At 42.0% G+C, this 14,423-nt stretch overlaps 7 protein-coding genes across 7 annotated transcripts; 4 read left to right on the top strand and 3 right to left on the bottom strand.

Annotated features, from left to right (window-relative positions):
• Positions 1–226: 226 nt before the first annotated feature.
• On the top strand, positions 227–789 carry SS1G_00414 (hypothetical protein; the record flags this gene model as incomplete). Its single annotated transcript, XM_001598278.1, has 2 exons — positions 227–320; positions 503–789. The coding sequence occupies 2 exons, from the start codon at positions 227–229 to the stop codon at positions 787–789; spliced, it is 381 nt and encodes a 126-aa protein (XP_001598328.1).
• Positions 790–2,375: 1,586 nt separating this feature from the next.
• Positions 2,376–3,181, bottom strand: SS1G_00413 (predicted protein; the record flags this gene model as incomplete). The annotated part of the gene is made up of 2 exons (XM_001598277.1): positions 2,376–2,547; positions 2,883–3,181. The coding sequence occupies 2 exons, from the start codon at positions 3,179–3,181 to the stop codon at positions 2,376–2,378; spliced, it is 471 nt and encodes a 156-aa protein (XP_001598327.1).
• A 986-nt stretch (positions 3,182–4,167) lies between these two features.
• SS1G_00412 (predicted protein) lies at positions 4,168–4,574 on the bottom strand (the record flags this gene model as incomplete). Its single annotated transcript, XM_001598276.1, has 2 exons — positions 4,168–4,336; positions 4,534–4,574. 2 exons carry the CDS (start codon positions 4,572–4,574, stop codon positions 4,168–4,170), a joined length of 210 nt encoding a protein of 69 aa, XP_001598326.1.
• A 403-nt stretch (positions 4,575–4,977) lies between these two features.
• SS1G_00411 (predicted protein) lies at positions 4,978–5,199 on the bottom strand (the record flags this gene model as incomplete). Its single annotated transcript, XM_001598275.1, has 1 exon — positions 4,978–5,199. The coding sequence occupies one exon, from the start codon at positions 5,197–5,199 to the stop codon at positions 4,978–4,980; it is 222 nt and encodes a 73-aa protein (XP_001598325.1).
• A 1,261-nt stretch (positions 5,200–6,460) lies between these two features.
• Positions 6,461–7,952, top strand: SS1G_00410 (predicted protein; the record flags this gene model as incomplete). Its single annotated transcript, XM_001598274.1, has 2 exons — positions 6,461–6,681; positions 6,752–7,952. The coding sequence occupies 2 exons, from the start codon at positions 6,461–6,463 to the stop codon at positions 7,950–7,952; spliced, it is 1,422 nt and encodes a 473-aa protein (XP_001598324.1).
• A 1,515-nt stretch (positions 7,953–9,467) lies between these two features.
• SS1G_00409 (hypothetical protein) lies at positions 9,468–13,311 on the top strand (the record flags this gene model as incomplete). The annotated part of the gene is made up of 8 exons (XM_001598273.1): positions 9,468–10,144; positions 10,376–10,421; positions 10,506–10,809; positions 10,859–11,424; positions 11,474–11,582; positions 11,722–12,562; positions 12,939–12,969; positions 13,306–13,311. 8 exons carry the CDS (start codon positions 9,468–9,470, stop codon positions 13,309–13,311), a joined length of 2,580 nt encoding a protein of 859 aa, XP_001598323.1.
• A 254-nt stretch (positions 13,312–13,565) lies between these two features.
• On the top strand, positions 13,566–14,099 carry SS1G_00408 (hypothetical protein; the record flags this gene model as incomplete). Its single annotated transcript, XM_001598272.1, has 1 exon — positions 13,566–14,099. One exon carries the CDS (start codon positions 13,566–13,568, stop codon positions 14,097–14,099), a length of 534 nt encoding a protein of 177 aa, XP_001598322.1.
• Positions 14,100–14,423: the final 324 nt, after the last annotated feature.

The following is a 14,423-nucleotide window of genomic DNA, read 5'->3' as shown; positions in this document are numbered from 1 at the left end:
AATCAATCGCGAAGCCCTGCCACTTGACGTCGACGTCAAAAACCATGTATCCGTGCTCAATTTTTATGTGGTGCTTAATGATGGATGCGCTTACCGAATTTAGCTGGTTGATAATAAACGAAAGCGCATCCCCATTCGCTTAATCTCATCCCATCAACTTTAGCTTCATCGCGGATGCGTAAACGACGTTAACAATGTTAAAACGACAAGTTATGTATGGGTAAATATGTCAGCCGCACTTTTAGCTGTTTTGTTTGACGGGAGGATGTCAATGAAACTTGGCCATTTCAGCGTCTACCAACATTATCTTCGGATAAAAGGTATGCGGGCAGTCTTTGGCCCGATCATACGGATCGATCGACTACTTTCATGATATCTTCTGTAGGAATGAATGGAAGTGCGGCTGGGTGGATTTATAAACTATGATGCTTGTGTCTTATCTTAGAATAGGACTAAGCATATATAACCTCAGAAAGTTCTGCTACTATATCCCAATATATAGCTATCGGACACTTCCAATCTGCAACACTTCTCCTCTGTGCTAGTCAAAATGCCATGATCACTAAACTGCACCTCAATATCACCGGAATGCCCCGTCGAAGCAACTGTCTATGGCTACACCCCTTCGCTGGGCTTCAACGTCTTCTTCCTCGCCTTCTTCGCCCTAGCAGCTATCTTTCACATAGCAAGCGGTATCCGCTACAAAATCTATTTCTTCAGCCTAGCCATAACAATCGGGTATCTGGGCGAAGTAGTCGGATATCTTGGACGGATTATCTTGCACACTAATCCGTGGTCAGATATCGGATTTGAGATCCAGATCTCATGTCTAACTTTCTCTCCTAGTTTCATGGTTGCCAGTGTGTATATTACCCTTCAATATATTGTGCAGGCTTTTGGGAGTAAAAAATCTAGGATTCCGGCTAGGTTATATAACTGGGTGTTTATTTCTTTTAATATCCTTTCTTTGTTACTGCAAGCGATTGGGGGAGGTATAGCTGCGAGCGCAGGGAATAATCAGAGTACGAGGAATTTGGCACGAATCTCATGATAGCCGGTATTGTGTGGCAGGTATTTATTCTAATTATTTTCTCTGCACTGGTTCTCGACTGTGTTATTCGAACGAGGAGATCGTGGGACCGAGTTCCCGAAACACTAGAATCATGGCTGTGAAAAGACCTTTTAAATTATTTTGTGTTGGTGTTACGGTGGCTTTTATCATGATTTTTACGAGATGTGTGTATAGAATTGTGGAGATGGTAGGGGGGTGGGCTAATCCTATTATGCGGGATGAAGCTGGATTTATTATTATGGAGGGTTTGTGTGTTATTTTAATCTATTCTACTGTGGATTTGTGCGAAACTAATCAGCGTTTCAAATCTCCCATCCTCATCCTCTCCCATTCTATCCTAGGCCGAGAATGGAGGCCCTATATCCTGTCGATATTGTAAATATCCTCATCCTGCCTATCCTATCAAAAAATGATATTGATCCTATTCTGAATAAAAGGATATAAATAATATCATTAGATATATCAAAAAAATAATTAATTGATCGAAATTTCGATTGAAATATTTTATCGGAAAATTGAAATTTATCAAAACAAAAAGTACTTATCTTTTTACCGAAAATTACTAACAAAATTGTTGGTACGAGAAGGATACGGAAGACGTAGCACCCACGGATTACGTAGGTCCTGTATGTCTAATTGTATTCTGTCTAAAGAGCTAGCTACATATTGAAAGTAGTAAGTCTTATATAGACTTACTAAAAGAGCTAGTCTCTTTCGCGTTCGCTTAGTTCTTTATTACAGTAGTAATTGAATTGAAGTCATTCACTTCGTTCACACAAAAATAAAGTATTTATTATTTTATTAATCTCAATCATAAAAATTACAACAATTTTTCCATCTTTTCTTCTCCCATCTCATCCTAAACCCTGTAGATTCTACTATATCCTCAATTTTTTTATATCCTTATCCTATCTATTCTTCAAATTGAAGCCATCTTGCCTATCCTTAATTCAAGGATAGAATAGGATGGGAGATATTTGAAACGCTGAAACTAATGACAGTTGTATGATTATCATTGCTGTATCGTCGCTAGCCATTTTTCATCCTGGATGGTTCTTTCCCCAACTTTTTATAAAGGCTAAAGCCAAGGTGGAAAGCGTTGAAAAGACAACGTTGGGATCTGGGTCGCAGTCTGCATGAAGGTGGGATGTGGTAGGGTTGGAGTTAACTGCGTGAATGGGATATCATTTGATATGACATGATGGCGACGGTTCCAAAGGGTATTGATGCAGTATTAGAGTTGAATGTTCAATGATATAGACTGCTGAATGGAAACTGTAACTTTCTGAACGAAAACTACCGTTCAAACAGCTTTCTGTTTTACTCCTTTGCGAATTTCGACTTGCAATTTATCAGCAAGTCCAAATCTATCATTCATTACCCCATCATACGCCGTAGATATGCAGGTGATTTCGGCAGGAGCAGATGAAGGGCTCGTGAGGTGAACTCTAGGCTCAGGGAGAATATCCCGACAACTGTATTTGTCGCGTGTGTGCTAAGCTGAGCTCTTCCCATTGATAAAAAACCATGCATATCTAGTACTGGCTTAATGATTTGGGATGAAGGTCTCCGAATAGTGTTTCGTGCATCTACTACTTCTAGAAGAAAGTGAATGAACATTTCTGAAGACTACGAAAGAACTACCATGAATATTTGCAATATTTTGTCCCCTGGCTATGAGACGGTTCCGGATTTTATGATACAATTTATGCCTACAATGAGATGAAGTTCGAGATGAAAAAACGGTGTTGGTTCATCAACTCAAGGTATACACTGGATCCGGAGACTACTTGCCTAATATAGAAATTACTGAGCGGAGCGAGAAATCTGATAATCGGCACAGGATGTCTTGCGGCTACACAAATCTGATCGCTTCAGCTCACGTGCGAAAGACGTCGTGAAACGTGAGTCAGATAGATTTGCATACAGCAAAGAAGATATGTAGCCTGAGACACTGAGCGTATGAAGGGTACGAGGTTCCTGATTACGAAACACGGTAAGGCACAGGAGGAAAAATGCAATGATGTAGAAGAAAATGTGCCAGCTACGAGCAAAAAGACGGAACAAGAGGCGGATAGCAATATGAGAGAGTAATGGCATCAATAGCATTGTGAACATCTTAACTATGAGACGGAACACTTGAAATTTATCTTATCGAGACATTTGTCATCCGTTCCTTAGAGATTTTTTGCAGGATTTTATCTCCCAGCTCTCAAAATATTCTTGCTTTTAAAAAGGAAAATAGCTCATCGAATGAACAAACTATTAGCTGCAGATGAAACATAATTACTTCCCAGCCAACTTGGCTTTGTACCACCAAAAGAATCGAAGACCTCGCCTAATAACTCATTCAGAGCACACAAAGACTGCAGTACGGAACCTAACCATTATGTAGAATTGTTACTACACGAAAATAGAGTTTGTCTCAATATCATAAAAATGCTTGATACCCCCCCGTGTTGTCATACAGGAAAAGCTAGCTGGTGGGGGTACAAACACTAGACTTTGTTGCCGAGTGCGGGGAAAGGGCACTAGGAATGGCACTATCATCAAGGTTATTGATTGACCCGTTGGGATGTCATTGCTTACAAAAATGACACTTCACTTGACTTTTTTACTTTTGTAATATAGTACTTCACACCCTTTCCTATGTATAAATTGCATGAACCACGAACTCATCAATAGCTACAATAATTCGATTACTGCGTGTAACACAAGCATCAAAACCGTATTCGGTAACCTTTCACCATATCTCTCAATTACTCGGCCACTACATTAACACAACCTACACATCTGCCCCACCAGTTCTGTTACACTTGCCACAGAGTCAAGAATAAGTACCATCGGCAGAGCTTTCCGATTCTAGATAATTGTACATCTCAGTACACAAGAACACAGCCGCTAGCCCTCGTTGCAGCATCACAGATGCTGAAGCACACGCGAGCAGACACATTTTATCTATAAGGCGAATGAACTGGGATGTTTTATGATACTAGATAGGTATAGAGCGGTCGGGCCGCCTTGCAGAAACTTCTTTGCACTATCAATGCTGTTGACTGATGTTTTTTTGGATGAAGATCTTTACTGAGTCTGGTTCATTCGTGTTTTTGGTTTTTATGATAGCACGATGTTGGTACGGATACGTTAACCACTTTTGTCAAAGCTGTACCCAATCGAGTTCTGGCCATAGTTGGTAGGACTGGAGGTGGGATTGTGATACCCATCTTTTCAGGAGACCTTTTCTTCTGATTGTTCCAGGGTTGGCTTTTTGTTCAGTATTTCCGCCTCAGTCAAAAATCATTTCATTTCATAGAAAATTTCCGTCACCAGGGACACATGATACCACTTTCTGTCTAACACGCTCAAGTTACTTGATACTCTAGTTCTGCGAGCGCGTGCATCGAGTTCAGTGAGCACTGTTCTGGGCTTTTACACCTCAAGCAGTTTTATCCCAGACCTACCCGCAATGAAGCTGCACTTGTGTTGATCTCTTGCTAGCCATGGTTTCAAAATGGTATTTACGGGAGCTCTTTGGCTATAGCCTTCCGAAAAATGAGCAATTTTGTCTTGGCCGTCTTTCCCCTCGAAGCGGCATGAATCATTTAACCGACTGCATATATATCGTGGGGGATACACATGTGTACTTACCAGGTACAGGCACTCTCATAGCGAGAAATTTCGCCGTTGGAAGACGATGCAACTGATAGTCTAGTTTCTTCTCCACAGCACGGCAGTATAGAATGATATGCCAGCAACCCGTCTTTGTCTGATAAAATCCCTCAAACCAGTCAATTAAATCACACGGTAACCAAAAACATTATTGTTTTCTATCCTCTTACCATCCTTCATGTTAAATGCTTGGAACTGGAAGATCTTGACATGGTCTCTTTCGTTCCTTGAAGCGGCTAGCCACCACATCTCGTCTTTGGTAATCTTCCAACATCAATTTGGATGGGTTCCAAAGAAAAATGCTTTGTACTTTCGACTGCCCTCGTCACAAGAGAACTAGGTGGAGGGATTAAGTACAGGATATCGAGAACAGGGAGTGCAACAGCGGAAGCGAATTCGGCGGGGTAGCGTGGGCTTCGTACCGCAGACATGCCGTGTGAGGTGTGATGTGACGACATGATTCAATCGATTCAACCAGATCGGATAAGTGACAAAGCTATACAGCTGAGCAAATCGATAGAGGAGATACTCGATATCGATATGCTTTAGATGGTAACGCATATTCAGATCCCTCGATTTTGAGCTTCCTTTCCCATATTGTTTCAAAGAACAATCACCGAAATCGAGAAAGCTCATCAATTCTTGTATCAAAATTCTTCGCAAAGTCATCACCTAGCCATCATTCATATACCTACCCAAGAACGACAGAAACAGCGAATTCCATATTCCGCGTCAAAAATGAACAAGCATAAGGTTACCGGTACCTACATAACTGTGCACAAAACCCACGACTCGAAATTTTTAATACAAGTAGGCTAATACTCGTACAGCACCGCAAAAACCTAACGCAGAACCCCAGTTCCCTCCAACCAATAACCATCAAAAACTCCCCTCCATCAGATTTTTTACGCGCCCAACCGCGCATACAGATCGAACAACACACATATAGTGAAACAATAATTGGTGATAAACGAACGTATTCGACCACGCTAAAGAAAGATGGTGTGGGCGGGTATTTATTTTCGGGGCGGTATGGAAGTCGATGGGCCAATATCGATGAAGATTTGAATATTTGCGCGGAAGCGTATGCTGAATTGGGGTTCCGGATTGGAGATTGCGTTGCATTGATATACTCTGTATGTATGTATGTATTGGCTTGGTCATTGCTTCGCCCTAATTGATAGATTGATACTACGTTGAGTTTTGTACTTTGTCATGTTGTACTTATATCGTTTTGATCGCTCTTGATCGAGATGGTTTCTTTAGTTGTATATTTATTTTTCCGTTCGTACACTCTCTTTTGCGATTCTGCTGATTTATTTAATACTCGAGTTTCTTCTATTTTTTTCGATAATATAGGCTGTACAGTGCGGGCACTATTTCTTGCGTTGAATAATTAATTTCATGGTTAATTGACCACTACGCCGTTAACGTTTCATTTTGCTACGCCGTTTCGTTTCGCCACGACGTTTCACTTTGCCTGACTCTTTTGTTTCGAGACCATTCGTGTCTTGATTTTTTCTCAATTGATCAAGTGTTTATTTAATTGGAAAAATCACGAAAAGTACTTCCTTCATTAACATCGACACATACATCATGGCGGATAGAAAGCATGTAAGACGCTCGAGAAGCCAGGGCTATTTTCATCGAAGAAGACCGGATGATATATACATACAGAATCCTCACGAATTTACATTTCCATACTCTAACACGGAAGAAATGCCAACACCTGGATTGTTATTTGACGATGAAGGAAAAGAAAACATACATTTCCGAGGCCTGGATATAGAGGCCTCATCGCCTCGAAACTTTTTCCTCGAAAAACCACCCGCGAATTGGAAATCAGAGCAATCGCCTATTTCTCCTGGTGTGACTGTGCTGTTAACTCCTGCCTACGGGGATGTGGATGGCGATTTGGATGTGATGGAGTTCTTTCAGGCGTACGTTATATAAGTTTTTATTTTCGTGAATCTAATTTGAAATTTTAATACTTATTCTTTTCGTTTGCAGAGCGGCATATCCCGGACCACGAGCGGTGCGGATTACTGCGGACAGACCACGAGATATACAGAGATCTGCGAATGTGGATAAGAAGAAACGTCCATCAAAAGTTGGTCTTCCGTCGCCGAAAACCCCTAAGGCTTGGCCATCGATCGTGGAACCAGATATTAGTACTCTCCCTAGTCAGGAAGAGGTTGAAAGAAATGTTCTGGAAGCTCGCCACAAGCTGGTTGGACAAAAGACCTCGGGTTATATTAGGCGTCCTCGGCTTGATAATCCACTGGAAGCATATCTTGTGGCCCCAGGACCTATGTCAAATCGAAAACAGACGAGATCGCCATCTCCGGAGATCAATTACCCAAAGAGGTGTCCTGAGCGTGGCCAGAGTCGAAGCCCGGCGGTTGATGATCGAAAACGATTTCTTGAACCACAGCATTCGCTATTGCAAAATAGGCAACAGAAAAGAGTTCTATCTAATGAGGCTAAAGTACTCAGAAGCACCCGTAGTGAAAAGAGTATGCGAGACCCAACATCCGCAATTAACGGTACCATACCAAGAACGCCTAGTCCAGTCTTTGATTTCGACGACTCAGAAATCACAGATATTGAGAGTGGTACTGAGGATGATGAGAGAGGCAACGAGAGATTAAGTAGATGTGAAACATTATCAAGCCAAGATCCACATAGTCCGATGTTCGACAGCCCGCCAAAGCCATTGGAAAAAGATTGGAAATTCCGTCTTCAACAAGATTGTGCTACCGGTACTCTTGGTGCTTTACAGTCACCTTCGATGTCTTCCTCTGCTAGTCAAACTCCTCGAAAACTCCCAAAGTCGACGAATAAAAGACTGGGCGAGATTGGAATACCTAATTATAGTGCTATGTATTCAAACGATTACACAATGGGCACACATACAACTCGTCCTCGTCAAATTAGTGCAGAAATATCAGTACGCTCTCCCATCTCACCTAATGTGCCGCCTCCTCGAAGGAGAAGTCCACCTATAATGGCTCCAATTCATCGAGACCAGAGTGAGGCAAGAGGTGCAACATTTGAGCCGGAATCTCGCACACCGAGAACTCTAGTGACCAATTGGCTTACGAGTATGTCTTCTAACGCTGGACGTAAGGAACAACCTCGAGAGCATGATGTTTTCTGGAAACGGAGTTGGGGTCGAAAGACGAAACCTAAAATGGAAGGCTGGATTTAATGAATTGGGAGACGAAGGACGGGAAAATGTTGCGTGGTTTTGGTGGGGCAGTGTTAATATTGATGTACTGATGGTTATGAATGATGATCTTTTTAATGAATAGTAAATGTTTGGAGGGGTTGATGAATAGCTAGCCCAGATAGGTAGCTGGAAAATTGTATGGATAGAAAAAATGTACCACTTTTGGAGGAAGCGGGGCATGGGGAAATTTGGATGGACCACGAATTGTTGTGGTAGACAGCTAGCTTGGACGCATAATTTGTAATGATACCAGCTGTCAATCCATTCTTCACCAACCGAAAATGGCCATTTCTCCCACTTTCAATCAAGTCCTCATGAATGATGAAAGAATCTTCATGTGAAGTCGCAGGGTATGCGCGCGGCTGCTCATTATCACTCGCAGGTAAATGACTCTAGACTCCACCGACAACTAAAGCTATGTCTAGTTCACCATTTCTGTCGCTCTTGCCTCCAGATATTATTAAGGCGGGGCATGTAAGTACCCGATTCGCTCAGCCGCCAGCACAGCGCAGAACATCACTGCAGAGCAGCAGCACCCTGGCATGAGCCTTCAAGCATAGAAGATTGGTTGAAGGTACGAGGAAGGCTGATTGATGGAAGTAAGATGAAGAGGGAGATGGAGGACGGAGAATTGTCAAGCTCTGAATGTTTTTTTTTATAGCAACTCAGGTTTCAGCTGCAGATGATCGATAACTACACATGTCGACGTAAGTTTGATCTATTTGAGGTTATGCACCTGGATACATATATATACACTCATAAGTCTCGAATGAGCAACATTGAAAACAAGCATTTCAGCCTTAAGAAGATAGCAATTGCAGAACATGCGTGGAGGCTATGTTGGAGATATCTCCATTAATAAATGATTTTGATGTCATCCACAAAAAAGTGACGGAGGTCCGCGGGTCATGCCAAGAATGGTGGGTTAAGAGGCACAGGCACAAACTTTAGCACATGGTACCGATTTTAGTTCTAGAGTCGAGAAGTCAAAAATCTTCCTAGTCCTTCAACCAATCCCTCCTCATCTTCAACCAACAATTGGCATTATTGTTGTAGAAGATAGCGATCTTTACGTTGCTTCCAAAGGAAAAGACCTTGATGGAACGGGACCGCCCAGGACTCGACTTTTCTATGTAAATGAAAAGTCTCAGGCCCACTTCTATTTGTTGGTTGGCGGTAAGAAATGCTGATAATGGTAGGTGATAACCTGGCTGGGCTTTGTTTTTCTCTTCAAGTATGGGTGTGGCGCAGACTTTTTAGCATTACTATCATGGTAGTATTGGTATTATACTTATCGTCTCATATCCTTCCATAATGATTGATATCCCGTTCTCTGTCGATCTTCTGTTACACCACTGATACCATACGATAAGGTAACCTTACGATACGATACACAAACATCTGCACAGTCAAAGTTGTTAACAGAAAGGAAGAGAGTGAGGGGTGGGTGGAATTCACATTTACTACTCACAATAATCTCCACATTCACTCAATATGAGTCCCAGTCCTGCTGAGCCAAAAGGCATTTTAAAAGCGAGCGAAATTGATCTTTCGGATACTACAACCGCAGTCTCATCTTCTTCGCTATCACAAAATATACCAAAACTGTCCCATCAAAGACACGGCTATCGCAGAATGGACTCACAAGGCTCCGTTCGATTCTCCCCAAATATTGAAAGTGCTCCCGAAGACACCCCGTATTCGACAATTCCCTTAATAGTTGAGGGTGATTCCAATAATTCTGCGAATATGTCTCAAGGATTGGGAATATCTCGAGTGTCCACCAGTGCCAGTCGCAAATCTCCAAGTCCACCCAGTCCTTCAAGTGGATTTTACAGCCCGCCAATTGGTTCCGGATCTTTGATGGCTTCTCCTGCGACTTCCCAAAACCGTCTACTGCCATCTCCAAGCTGGTCAGAAAATAATACATATGGTGAAGGTGGAGGATACTCGGGGCAAGATCAAAGGCATACGCGCAATGAATCTCTTAATGAAGAAGATATTTCTAAGGGAAAGATTTCAGCTTTCACTGAGAGTTTGGACATGGCTTTTGACGGTCCAAACATCTCAAGACTGAACAGTATCCGTGGAACTACTGTGCATGACGAGAAACACATTGGATGTGGATGCGCAGCGAATAATGATATTCATTCGCGGGTCAGAAGTTGGACGTCAGTATCAGTTTTATGCCTGTGCATATATTCAACTATATTCTCCGGCATTTGGTTTTTCATAGCTGTTCTTCGGCCACGATATGGCGAGCGTATCAAAACCAATGGGTCGTTGCCTCCGACAACCGCTTCAATTTTGTTTGCTGGTTTTGCAAAAACTATTGAGCTATCTTTCGTCACTATATTTGTCAGTTTTCTAGGCCAAGTCTTAAGCCGGAGATCCCTTATTAGGAATTCTGATGGTGTCACTGTTGCTGAGTTGACAATGCGAAATTGGGTAAGTTTTACCTTTTTGGTGTTTGATATGGGTTTCTTTAGTCTGTTGTGGAATGTTCGATCGGTATTAACTATGCTCCTTTAGGTCATTCAACCAGGATTCATGCTCACGAACCCCAAGATTTTACGAAGGGCCGCAATGTCAATCTTGGGAGGAATCACACTAACTGCAGCTTTTGTAGCTATGTTTTATACCACGGCATCAGATGCCATAGTTAGCCCTAGTCTCCAATTTGGGAAATGGGAAAGTGTGGTAATGAAAGGTCTGGTCAAAACAAGTTATGGCAATCCAACTTATGTTGGGCAGAATTGCCAAACCCCTATTTCAACGGCTATGGATCAGCTATATTCCGCTTCCACTTGTGTGGATATCGATCATGCTGGGGAAGGTGTGTAAAACCTCCAGTAGCCTGTTTTTAAAATACGCTAACTCTTTAGCGTATCATAACTTTCTCGAATATCTTCGTACTTGGGCCGAAATTGCTGCTCCTGGAGGGAAAAGTAACTCATCCGAGTTAGCACATCGTCCAAATGTGACAGCCATGCTCTACGACAACACTACCGTCAAGGCCTCATGGATCCGTACCGATACTAGCGATATGGCTGCTAGTTATAAAAAGTACAATCGTGTTGTGAACAACGTCACTCTTGCTATGCCACACTCTGGTGTTATCTCGGCTGCAACCGATCAAGTTAATAGCATATTACAGCCTTCTGATCTCGAGGGTGTAGGAGAATACAAAGTAAGAGCATCAGTAGTGAGTCCTACTATCAACGTTTTATGTGCGAACATGAATAAAACTGAGCTATCGCCAATTATCTACGTTGATTGGCCGAATGCGGTCACAATCGATTCTACGAATGTTCCAAATCAAAAGCTGGCTTGGGCCGGTTATACATCAGAAATTTTCGTAGAGCCGGGACAGGAATATCTTAATAGTACTGTGGTAGATGATATCTTTGGCTGGGGTACAAATGGTAAACAGCCTCCAGTGTTTCCAATGGTAGGCTAAGTCGTATAAATATGATTGACTGTTTGCTGACTTGCTTTAGTTACCCATTGACTACAACATCATAAGCAACATATCGGTATACATGAGCGGATTCATTTACGTTCTTGCAAAATCAAGTATTACAACCGATTATACCATCTGTGAAATGAGTGAGTACTCCTTTCGACATACTTTAATTCTTTTACTTCTACATTCCCACAGTTTGATCTTCAGTTGGTCAAGGAACGAATCTACAATGTTATAGATTTTTCAGAATGTCTGGCTTTGGTACTAACAATAACCTTCTAGGCTCTTTTCTTGCAACTGATTGCAGCACAAAATATTCAGCTGCTGGATCGGGAGGGATTCTCGAGACCACATGCGAAGACCCCAATGATGAATTGGCCTATGCCAAATCCTACGACCCTCCACCTCCACCTCCTGCCGCACAAACAGATTTCCGAAATATAATTTCAGAATGGGCACTTACATTGTCCCTTAACACCGGGATTTCAAACGATAATGCTTCTATTTCTCGATTGTTAACACAATTCGTCCCGACGACTCCTAGTCTCAATACCACATTACCGAGTCTGGCAGAAGCCCTCGCTTCCCTCGCTGGCTGTACCCTATTAATTAGTGCCCAGGACGCCACTTTTAGACATTACATGGGATACACAGCTCCAGATGATATTGTAAGCCCTGGCATATACGAACCTTTCAATGCATCCATCTCCAGTCAATCCTACACTTCTGGCCCTGCCGTTCGCTGGCAAAATATATTCTATGTCGTTCTCCTACTCGTTTTCCTAACCAACCTTTTCTGTCTCGGCTATTTCATCCGCCAACGTGGTCTCGTAACTGATTTTACCGAAACTCAAAACTTATTTGCTCTAGCGGTTAATAGTCCCCCTTCTCAACGCTTAGGTGGAAGTTGTGGTGCTGGTCCACAAGGAGATCAACTAAATGTTGATTTCCACGTCCATCATGAAGAAAATTCAAGTCACTTTTACTTGAAGGAGGGGAATAGTAGTAGTGTATTTGAACCGGCGAGTTTCGAGTTGAAGAATCGGAAAGGCCCGGGTATGGGGTTGAAATCGAGGACGGCGAGTAGTTATAGTATGTTGAGTAATAAGCGGAGGAGTATTCTGTAGTTATGGTATATGCGATTTGCGATATGCGATATACGACTCAGTGGGTGGTTAATAGAGGGTGGATGGATGATTTGCACATAGAGAAGCGAGCGAGGGTGTCTTTTTATGGTTGCTTTGTATACCTAGATAGAGACAGAGATTCGAGATTTGAGATACCCATCCATGATTAATGATCAATTTATGAAGTTTAATACTTAATTACTTGCTCTTTTACTCAGTGTGTGTATGAATCAAAAGTTTGATGAGGTGGGTCTGTCTTTACTTTTTATTGATGTTGGATGGATGTAATGTTATTTTAGTATATCGAATTGATTGATTGATTGATTGATTATTGATAATAGATATCATAAGTCTAAGATTTAAGAATTATAGAAATCCTGATCCTCAAAAGGTATATATAGGTGTAAGTGAGTGTTTTATTTTCACTCCAGCTCTAGAGTTTTACTTAAGGGTATTTATTTTTTTATTTTCTTGAATTTATTATTCTTTCTTTTAGGGTGTGATAGTGTTACGAGGTTTGCCGTCTAGATCACGTGGAAGTGCTCTAGGCTCTCGAGGTGGTTTATAACTAAGCTTCAAGCAGGGACTTAAGTAATGACAATAATGATATGCAATTCGTAACTAATAGTAGAGTATACTAAATGATTGATCTTGAGCACAAAGCTCTATACAAAGGAAATCCATCTTGATTATATAGACCTTTGTGTTCTAGCTGATCAGTAGGATCAGTATGGCTCAGTACTGAGCTTGCTGATCCTCACTGAGTCAGTCACATGATATTGGTAACATGTGAGCGTCTTCTTGTTACCCGGCGTAATATTATCCCCCTTTTAGACTAGTGCTTGTCCCAAGCTTCCTTATAAGGTGGGGTGGTTACCCAGACTCCAAAATGCATAGGATTGAGATTCTTTATTTCTCAATATACCTATAGTTGCTCCCTTACACGCTACCCAAAATCGTCGTTGTTTAAGTCAGAAAATAAAAGACAAAGGAAATATTATGGCTCCTTGTTCTCGTTGTGAGCGGAATGGTTTGGAATGCCGAACTTTGCCTGAATCGAAGCGTTGTGGGGAGTGCGTTCGTTCGGGTTCCTTCAAGTGTGATGTCTCTGGCCTTTCTCCTTCTGAATGGGATATTCTTTCTAGAGAGGAGGCTCGTTTAGAAGCTGAAGAGGAGGCAGCTGCGTTGGCGGAGCAGGAGGCTTTTAGTTGCAGGATGCTTATTCGTAAGAAGCAAAAGCAGTTGCGCGATCGTGGATCCGAAATGCTTCGACGAGGCGTCCGTTCTCTGGACGAACTAGATGAATTATTAGAGAGAGAGAGATTGGAAAATGAGCGTGTGGGCAGAGAGGAGAGGCAAGCGGGTATTGGTTCGTTGATGCCTGCTGTCGCTAATTCGAATGTGTTGGATAATTTCGATCCTTCCTCTTTCCTGAGTCCTTCGGACCCCTTTTCGTTCCAGAATTCTTCGGGTCCTTTTTGGGGAGATCCGGATAGCGTTGGTGAAATGCCTCCAACTTCTCAGAGCAGCTGAGGTCTTTCTTGAGCTCCCAAGTGTTTTCTGAATGTGGGTAATCCAACCATTTGATCAGATATTTGATCTTGCCTCTGATGTATTTACAATCTAGTATGGTTTCAACATCGTATATGGCGTCTGGATTGACTGGTTCGATTTCCGTTATTGGCATATTGGGCACTCCTGGTGATGCTGGTTCAAATAAGGATATATGGAATACTAAGTGAATACTCATAGTGTATAATAGTTTTAGTCTATAATTAACTGGTCCAACTACCTTATCGATTTTAAATGGTCCTAGTTTCTTGTGATCTAGTTTATTGCATAATCGTTTTGTCTGTA

The sequence above is a fragment of the Sclerotinia sclerotiorum genome, genomic scaffold, assembly GCF_000146945.2.
Source record: "Sclerotinia sclerotiorum 1980 UF-70 scaffold_1 genomic scaffold, whole genome shotgun sequence".
NCBI lineage: Eukaryota > Fungi > Ascomycota > Leotiomycetes > Helotiales > Sclerotiniaceae > Sclerotinia > Sclerotinia sclerotiorum.
Note: the sequence above shows the minus strand (reverse complement) of the source record. Positions and strands in the feature narration are given on the sequence as shown.